The sequence below is a fragment of the Morone saxatilis genome, unplaced genomic scaffold (genome assembly GCF_004916995.1).
Source record: "Morone saxatilis isolate NCDOM2014 unplaced genomic scaffold, NCSU_SB_2.0 Contig18, whole genome shotgun sequence".
NCBI lineage: Eukaryota > Metazoa > Chordata > Actinopteri > Moronidae > Morone > Morone saxatilis.
Genome location: NW_023339740.1, coordinates 19,908,817 through 19,919,215, shown reverse-complemented (window position 1 = coordinate 19,919,215; position 10,399 = coordinate 19,908,817). Strand labels below are relative to the sequence as shown.

The 10,399-nt window shown below is 37.4% G+C and overlaps 1 protein-coding gene across 1 annotated transcript in view; it reads left to right on the top strand.

Moving 5' to 3' along the window:
* Window positions 1-6,777, top strand: part of LOC118328504 (potassium voltage-gated channel subfamily D member 3-like) — an 83,074-nt gene extending 76,297 nt beyond the window's left edge. The window contains exons 3-5 of the mRNA XM_035662263.1: window positions 3,663-3,758; window positions 4,647-4,891; window positions 6,053-6,777. Of these exons, the coding sequence (XP_035518156.1) occupies window positions 3,663-3,758; window positions 4,647-4,891; window positions 6,053-6,290 (579 nt within the window). The 3' untranslated portion in view covers window positions 6,291-6,777. The remainder of the gene's footprint in view (window positions 1-3,662; window positions 3,759-4,646; window positions 4,892-6,052) is intronic.
* Window positions 6,778-10,399: the final 3,622 nt, after the last annotated feature.

Genomic DNA, 10,399 nt, shown 5'->3' with positions numbered 1-10,399 from the left:
ACTAGTTGCTATCTTTGTCTGTCTGCTATTTGATGCTAAGCAGGTATTGTGCATATATTATAGTCACTTTTAAGAAATAGTTTAGCATTTGAGAAGCCAGGCAATAGAGTGCTGCAGGAATGAGTCTTAAAACACGGAATTTAGTTTGCATTGTAGCACCTCCGGTTCCCTTGTCTCGGAGTCTGTGGGGTTTTAGAATAGGGGTTTGGTCAGATGCCTGAAAATAAGGTCTGTGGTTAAACCAAGCTTTACAGATTTTCCCATTTTGTTCAACTTCTACTTACTGGTCTGCCTTGTGTTTTTAACACTCTTGCATACTATTGTTACTCAAACTTTCCAACTTCTAGATTCTACTTACAACGTTAAAGACATGTGACTTTGATGTAATTAATTTTTACTTCTGGTGATCACATTCGCACTTCAAAAATCAGTCTTGCTGAACAAAACATTTAAGTATCATAAACTTTTGTTCCCCACAGAGCTTATTTTCTGCAACAATCCACAATCCAGTGGAAAAACCAGGGTTAACTTCTGGGTTGGTCCTACAAAAAGATGTCATCCCTGCAGCAAAAATAAAAAAAGCCAGGCTAGATGTTCCCTCTCTTTTTTCAGTTTTTATGCCAAGCTAAGCTAATTACCTCCTGGCTCTAGATCCATGCTGTAGCATGAGGTATTGATCTTCTCATCTAACTCTCGGCAAGAAAGCAGTTGACCATATTCCTTAAAATGTCTAACAATTAATTTAAATTGCATGTCCTTCTCTTTCTGAATACTGCGGACATCGACTGACTTTCTAGTTGTGAAAGCAAGCATCCACCACCATGTTCTCCTTCACTTTTAACTCCTCCCTTTTTCTTTTTTTTACTTGTCACCACCATGGAAAAATGTGTTTGGTAATGCATGAGCAAATTGCCTATATCCTTGCCTCCAGTCCATCACTCTTGCTTTCAGTGACACACTCCCCTCCTTGCAGATGGTTACTAAAATCCATTTGGATGTAATCGAGTCCAGTGTGAAAGCTCATGGGTGTCTGGAAGTGGTTCGAATTATCATATAAATGCCATCTGTGAGTGCTGAGCGACCCCCATCCCTCTGCGTATGTGTGATGAGGCTGCCAGAGTCCTGGTGCATCAAATTACGGTGGTGTCACTGCTGTCAGTCAGTCGTTGCGTGAGTCTGGGTTGTGAGTGAGTGGGGATATATGACAAAGTGACTGGTTCTCTTATAGCCTATAGTTAGATCTGTTGGTCTTTTTCAGTTTTCCCTGGAGGCTTTTACATTTTTTGACATACATTTATTTGTTATCCAGATCACAGGCTCATTATTTAATGATAATCTTTGTAGAGAAAGGAGTGAGGGACAATCGTGTTACTGTGCTAGTACAGGAAAAATGGCAGCAGATAAATGGCAACAAGTGTATATGAGCTGAACACAGCTACATGAGTTTTAGCAATGGTAAATTTAGATATCCTCTATCACATTTTCTGTCATATTATATTGACATATTGAAGAAAATGGAAAAAGTGCTGATGGATGACTAATACAACAAATTAAATGATTGACAAATACAAGTTATTTATTGCATTAATGCAGAAATTCAGTCATTGATTTGCAACATTGCAACAATGGTCTGATACAAGGACGTGCACAAGGCCAGACTAAAGTTGCCTGAACAACAGTCGTCTTTGTCTGAACTGCCCTACTGTTGTTGTGGCTGCATAAATACAAGTAGTTCATAATTGCTAAAGTTAGACCAAATTAAATTGCTACATCATCCAAACGGTTACTTTTCTTTTCACAAGAACCAATATCCGCTAGCCATCTAGATGGCTTAACATATAGGCAGCAGTAGCGCAAGGCATTATTGTGCAACGTGATAAAAATGTTACAAGCTGCGCCTTGTTCTGAAATATTTTATTCACAGGACATCCCATTGGTTATAACATTCATCAGGGTTTGCCCTTTTTGCAGATTAGAGCCCCTCAAAATGCAAATGTGCAGGTCTGTGGTCTAACAAAAGTAAAATACGTCTTTAATACACCTAAAGATGCATCTACATTTCTAACTGTTGACAAATGTACATAATCTCATGGTGTACATCATTATATCACCCACCCCCCAATGGATGGTTGTAAACTGACTTACAGAAATAACTATTTGAATTGGATGAGAGAATTGAAATGGAAATTAAGTCCGATCAGGCTAACAGAGTCATTTTCCTATCTTTTAAAACAGCGGCATATTTCCAGAAGCTAACAACTACTGTGGGGCAATTATAATAACCTTATAATAAGGTTTGTGTTGTTTGTCATTAACAATAGTAATGCTGTAAATCAATCAGGACTAATTTATTGTTAATATTCATTGATGACTGTGATATAGACTATTTAATTCATCAGGTATGTTATGTAATGCACTAGGTGAGCTAAAAAGAGACAGTCCCATCTGGATAATTATATAAACTTTAAAGAAATGTGTCTATGTCATGATTTATATCTATAACGTGAGATTAAAAATCATGTACGCCATGATATATTTTCACCCATTCCTTACTTCTAAAGTAAACTGACTTCCCCTCTTCACTTAATAAGATAGATAGATGAGATTAACTTCCTCAGTCAGGGTCACATTTAAGATCAAAATCAGCTTCTTTCTTTGCATGAAAAGAACCTTGAACCCTGTCTCTCTATCTGTTCTTTGATAGGACCTCTTCTGCAAATCCACACATTGAGACATCAGGAGGCGTAGTATTTTCGTGCCCACATCTCTGTATTGTTCATGTGTCTGAAATCTGAATGAGAGTCCTTGGGCTGGATCGCCACCCACCCAAATCCTTTGAGTAACAATGTGCGCTGTGGGGGGAGAATTAATTTGTTTTCAGTTTTCATGTTTTTTGGCAATTGTGATTACTTTGAGACTAAGCTATATTGTAGCCCGGGCTTTGAAACCAAGTCCTGTTTGGAGAAATACCAAAAAATGGTTCCGTAAGTTTCTGTTTTTCTCAACTCTTCTGTTTTTCCTCTTTCTGAGGCTTCATACATCAATAACTTTTCATCTGCTTAGAACATGTCATAACGCCCAGTGGTACCTACTTAGATAATTAAGTAAGGGAGCTGGCAAATAATACGGTTTTATAATTAATATTTTATTAGTTCAGTAAACTGAAATGAGGGGGTTCTGTTTTCAATCTGGTTATACAAGGAACCAAACCAAATGCAATTACAGTATTAATGGCTCAAAAGATGCACAATAGAGAAAATGAATTAGAAACAAATCACTTGCCAAGGCTGAGGGATCAATTCACACCAAGAAGAAACGTGGCCCATTATGTAACTAAATGGTTAGTAAGCAGCAGGGGTCGGTAGCTACCTGTTCATAATCAGAGTGAAATCAACAAGCATGAACCAAAATAGTTCAGTTTAAAATGAGCGACACAAAGCAGAACGAAAGCGCCACGTCACTGACCTTTCATTACTGATGACAAAGTCTATATCAAGGAGTCATTTCAGCACCGGGTTCACAGAGTGAGAGTCTAATGAGTGACGAGGATACGCCAACAATGTAATTTGTCAACATTCATCAATGTTGTTTGTGTGTGTGTGTGTGTGTGTGTGTGTGTGTGTATGTATGTGTGCGTGCATGTGTTTGGGTGGCTTATTAAGGATACAGAAGAGGATGAGCAGAAGCTGCTGACTAAGTCCATCTCTCTGTTAGAGAGCCAACACCACCACCTACTGCACTGTCTGGAGAAAACCACTGTGGGTACACTTGAACACTTCTTTATCTTTGATTCCAACACTTTTAGCCTTAAATTCACCAGCTACATTAATGACATTAAAAAAGACTGAAGAATAAGTATTGTATTGTGATAATGACATTTTATACCAGTAAAAAAGAGGAAAAAAAGCTTTGGCACTGACGACTACAAGATAACATCTAATCAGACCAAGTAACCCAAGTGTGGTATAGACACTGAAAACTCAACCCTTTCCTCTTTTCTCCCCTTCATTGCTTACATTGCTGTCTTGCATTGTGGTATTTTATATATTTCTTTTATGACATTTGACCCTGTATTGATTGTCTGAGGTGGCCAAGTTTATTTTACACACCTGTATGCCGTCGTTAATCATTACACAAGTAGTGTGGGTGTGTATTTAAATCTCTGGGGAGTTTTTATTGCTGTCAAAGATGTTTATTGCTGTGACAGTGATGTTTTCCCTCTTGTGGAATCTGGGCTTCAACATCAGTCAGAAGCAAGACGCAGAGTCTTGGCAAATATGCTTCAAAGTGTTTATGTGCCAATTTGACACTTTTCAAAAGACATTTTGTGTAAGTAGAATTTGGAGAGCCACTGACTTGCAAACGGCTTTGGTGTCAAAAAAACAGAGATTTGTATAAAACAGTGACACTGGATCTGCTCTCCAGTCAGCAAATATGCTAACTGGGCCATAAGCATGAGTTTGTAAATTATATTTACTATATTATGAGTAATTATCTTTCTTTGGTGTATTTAATTGTAAAATTAGAAATTATATATTAATCAAGTCACACAAGTCTGTCTTTTATTTACTCCATATTATGTTTTCCTCTCTCAACAATAATCCCTCCCTGTGTATTTAAACCATGATCCTGTTTCTTCTCTCCAGGCTCATGAGTTTGTGGACGAGCAGATGTACGAGCAGAACTGTTTAGAAACAGCGGTACCAAATTACCCATCACGCAGCCCCTCTATATCCAGCCACGACAGCTCTTCGGGTACCTGCTGTGGCCGGAGGGGAAAGAGAAACACTCCTCTTCCCAATGCCAGCCTGCCCTCCACACACCAGGGCCCCCTGCAGGAGCTCAGTGCCATCCACATACAGTGTGGTGACCCGCCATTACACACCGCCAGGTAAAACTAAAGGACAGCAGGGGGCACATCAGAGAGTAGACTGAGGCTTGGTATCGAAGTTGTTGGCTGAATTCTGCCAACTTTGTGAGGCAAAAATTGTTTGAAATTTTAGTGTCAGTTCACCCAAATTACAAAAATACTTTTTCTCACTTGCTTCAAGTTGTGTAAACTTATTCTGAATATTTCAGTTTTATGTGCCAAGGTTTTAAGATACTGTATCCTCCTCTGTGCACTTCAAAGCATTGAAAAGTTACTGAAATCTTTATTAGTAGCGTGTCTTTTTCAGTAACAACTTCCCAAATGTGGATATTCAACATTTGTGTTGAAGAATTTTGATTAAAATCCCCTTAAGGTGGCTACTGTGAAATAGTTAGTTTATTCTGAAGAATTCAGAGGATAGGCAACATCTGCTTGTCTACCCTCCACTGACTGAAGAAAAGATGAATGAAATTTGAACAAGAAACCTACTAGATCCGTATAAGACACACACCAGCATACCTCTGGTGACTCCTGGTTGTCTGTGCATTCAGAGAAAATCATATTTTCTCCTATAGTGACGTCAGTAAGTAACCAGAACACGGTTTATTTTTTCAGTGCTTTGAGCACTACAAACAAAATTACATTCACCTTTTTTTTTGGTGGGGGAGGCAGAAATCTCAAAACCTCAGCAGATAAAAATGCAACTATGTGCACAGAGAGATACATCTAGAGGTAGAGAAAGAAAAAAATATTTAGAACATATTTGTACGAACTGACCCTTTAAACTGAGGTAAAATGTGTGTAATATACAAAACAGCCACTGGAGGGGGCAGTAGGAACACTGTACTATGACTATACTGTATATACTGTATATACTGTATATATATATAATAAAAAATAAAAAGCTGAATATCACATGTCTAAGCTGCATAATGTGTAGAAATAGAGGAAATGTCTGGGATATTTGTTTATAGGGTCCTGCAAGGTTTTTGTTGTATAAACACATCAAATTTGAGCCAGTGTGTACTTTTATGTATCCTGTAGACAGTATTATCTCAAACATTACTACCAGGATTACGTGAAATAGCTCTTTTACAGCTTTTATTAACAAAATGTTGCGTTCACTGTCTCTGCACTGGTGTACAAATACAGTCTGCCTTGTTCTTTGTCCTCTCTCTCTAGTCGTTCCAACCTCAACCTGAAAACTGATAACAGCGGCAGGATCAACTGCAAAGGCGGCCAGATCACCACAGCCATCATCAGCCTCCCAACGCCCCCGGCTTTGACTCCAGACGGCGATGGCTTGCACGGGCCCCCACAGAGAAGGCCCCTCCCTCCCCCGGGTCACCCTGCAACTCCGAGCATCCAGACCACATCAAGCTCAGCTGGCACCAACATCGTCAAAGTCTCTGCTCTGTGACTCTCTGGCTGACAGATGAGAACTCAGCTTAGCAGGAGGAAAGATAGGAGGAAGAGGAGGAGGCGAAGCAGGTTACACTACCTTTATGGACGCACAGTGTCCCGTCCCACAGGGTCAACAGAAAGAACGCTGTTCTCCAGAGAAGTCACCTGCTGGTGTTTAAGAGTAGACAGATGATGTGGAGACTTTACTGAGGTAGAGGACTGTAGATATGTGAACCGAGAATCACGCACTTGTCATGTCGTGTATGCACTGTAGATACGGACAGATTTGCTGCATTTCTAATAGTTTCTAACAGCAGTACAGATGTTTTACAGCAATTACTGTGAAAAAAGATTGAAAGACATTGTACAATTTGCATATCAGTACATCAGCAGATGCTGTCGACATACCACAAACTCACAGTAAATTTAAAGTGAATTCACAGTGAAATAGTGAACAGGATATTTTGTTGACTTTAAATGTGTCTGAAGAAAGAAGAAATGTGTTGACTGTGTTTATTTGATTGGTCTTGTTGTTATGTGTTGTTTGTCTCAAGTATTTTGAGGAAAAACATTTAAAAAGAAAAACATTGAAAACTGTTTTAGGTTTCTTTACAGCATCTTATGAATCTGAACCTGATGCTGCCAATATCGTAATGCTGAAATGTGAGTTTGAACTGTCTGCGACTGAAAAGAGCGTTTTGTTTAGTTTTTTCATATTGTTGGAAAATTGTATCAATAATCGTGTCATCCACATAAGACTCAAACCAAACTGTGCTTTTAAGTTGCTTCATGTTTGAATTTCTGACTGGAGATTGACCTGACACTGTTCTCATGATGTTATAGGTTTTTATACTGAGGTGAGACAAAGCAGGGATTCGTCAAAACCCTCGAGCTGACCTCAGACCCACGGTTCCTACTGAAGATACTCATTTTAAAAAAACGCTAAGTAATATCCTCAAACACCTGGGCACTGCAGTTTTTGCAAATGTTACTCAAATAGTGCATTTACTTGGGACTATTTTCAGCTGTGGATGAATACACAAAAGTTCAAGTGTCAACAGCAGGATGCTGTATATGGGGAGATAAAGTACAGTACCCATGGTCACTGTCTGTGGCACATAGGAATAAGCTATATCAGGCTTTGGTTGCACATGCAGTACTTGTTAGTACATTGCCGATTTTGGTCTTTTTATGAGATTTGTCGACAATAAGAAAAATTTGGACTATTTTCAGCCTTATCCCTTAAAGTGATTAAATACATACAATATTTTTACTAAATGAGTACATGATCCTGTTTATATAAATGTGATTCGTGCTTTTTGTCCTGTGGAATAATTAAAAGCTGCAACTGTTGTGATGCCTCCACTCGCTCTAGAGTGTCGTAGGCTGAGAAGGAAAATAACAGAAAATGATCATATGTGTGTTCATCATGAGCATGAGTGAGCAATTTAGCACCACTGTCATATCAAACAACCCAACAATACGAACAGGGGCCAATTCATGTTCAATTCATCTTTCACACTAAAACTGAAACTTAAAAAACTGTATTTAAACTAATTGCTGTAGTTTTAAAATAAAGAGAACAGGGATAAAATATGCAAACATAAAAATGGCTCTTGGTTTTGGCTGGAAATCTTATTTTGTCATCTCTCTTTCTCTCTCCCCTGGTATTTTTCTTTTTCTGAACAAAGCAGAAAAACAAATCGGTTGCCTTCAGTTGTACCATTTTGTGTCTTGAGTGTTTTGAACTATTCAGTGTGTTCATGAGATGGCATTGCAAGTTGCAAATGTGTTTTCCCTTTGAAATATTTTCTGACACCTAAACAAGTTTTAAATGTATTTTAAAACTTTAAATTTACATTGATTGAAGAAGAGTGTATTTAAGCAAGTACATTAGAATACATAGGAAACGCTAGTTTGACAAAATAATCCCACCTCAAGGTCCTCTCACTAGCTTTTCTTTGCTTTTATCAGCAGATTAGAGTTGTTGTCATGGAGACGGATTTGTTGAAATGCATAAAATGTGCTTAAATTTTAGGTCGACATAAGATAAGAAGTCCTAAAATGCTTTGGATAAAATCATGACAGCTACAGAGCTCGCATGTCAACAGATCCATCACTATAGCAACTGAGCAATCTACATCCGCTGATGAAGACCGCGTGATATGGTTGAAAGCTTCAGCAAGTGGACCTTGAGTTGGGATTGTTCGATTGTTAAACTTTATTATTAATAAGAAGCTCAATCGTGAATAACTGAATATCACAAGATGCATTCTGACACTGAATCCAAATGATTAACAATGAATTTGAAACAACTGGTCTGGATTATGGCCTTACTCCTGCATTAATATTTTATTTATATACCTACCTGCTGAACATTGTTGCTCATTTAAAGTTAATAGATGCCTGTTGTTTGGAATAGTTTGTGACTACTTGCCAAGTGTGTTATGGTTTATCTGTATGAAATGTGTTTATTTGTCTTTCGGTTTGTGTAAACTATGGTTTAACTTCATGTGTTTTTCGATCATGAAGAACCAAGTGAAATCGTTTTTGCTGTATTGGTATACTTTGTGTTACATTTCTGTATTATGTTCTTTACGCTGCTATATAAAAAAAAAATAATAATACAGACCCTTTAGATAATTTTAATTCTCTCTGTTAATGCTAAAAATAACAAGCATCCGCTCAGTCGTGGTGTTCATAACATGGATCTCGGTTACCACTGATGCAGTATCTACACATTAGGGCTTTTTGCAGTATCATAGATCACCATCATGCTTCAACGACAGAAAGCACTCTCTCTCACACCAGTGCGACTACTGTATGATGATTACTTGTTGTCATTATGATGGACTTTACTCCAAAAGGCAACGTGGCGGTCACTTTTTTAAAAGTCTTGGCATTGCTGTTTGTGTTGTTTCTTATCTTTTTATCCTTTTGAACTAAGCTTTTCTGTCTGTTCGCTGTGTTTACAGTACTCTGTCAGTTTATTTGTTATAACAACTTTGAAGTGTCAGATGAAAATTAAAATCTGACACAACAATGAAGCTTTGTCTTTCTTTTCGCTCCTGTCACCAATATGAAATATATATATTTATCTTGAGTTTTTCATTTCAGGACTTTGTGTCAGAGCACATTAGAGCTAACCCTACCATATTTGCATTGAAATGTCAATGTTGATTGTTGTTTACTGTCCCCTATAAATAAACAAAATATCAAATGTCAGATGACGGGTAAAGAGCAGCTTTAACAAATAGCCTACACATACATTTCAATGTACTTTTAGAAGAGAATAGTATCCGTCATTTCTCAGATGCAGTTCTAAAGAACAACAGAGATCAACAAAATCCCTTTAAATGGAAAAAAGAAAATTTTTATATAAATAAAAACTTGGCACTCATGCATTAAAAGAGCACAAATCTTGGAGGAAAAGGAGACACCCTAAAACTACTATATATGTTCTTATCTGCACATGTGTACAGGTCTCACTAGATGGCAGCATAATACACAATTGTGGGGTGTACAGGGCGACTAAACACATTTTACGATATACAATAGTTGGGGTAATTTTTCATCATTAGTGAATTTAAAGATCTAACCAGTCAAACATTTAGTTCAATAGAAGAGTTATTCAGTGATCGCCTTCAACACTAATGTGTCTAAAGTTCGCTTCCGCTACTTACATTACTTACTGAACACTGTGTCAAGAGTAACATTTAAAACTTTAATAAGAACTTTTATGACTGTAAAATAAGAATTCTAAGTGACATTATAATCTGTTTCTTCATTTTGCATTTTCTCTTTCTCTCCCAGAAAACTGTAGGTCACAACTTTATAATGACCCATTTCAGTTTTAACAACAAATACATACATTGGTCATTTTTTTAAATATTGGAAATACAATTTTGAGCAGTATATTTATCACTGCAAGAAGAAGAATGTAGTTTATCATATTTTGATGATTAATGACAAATGTATAGTGAACACAATCTTAACTATTTATTATTATCTTCAATATGAAACAAAATCCAACCTGTACCACAAAATGAGGAAAGATTATATGACTGAACTGCTTCTGTGTCATAGAGAACTCAACAAACAAGCAAAACCAATATCTAAGCACTC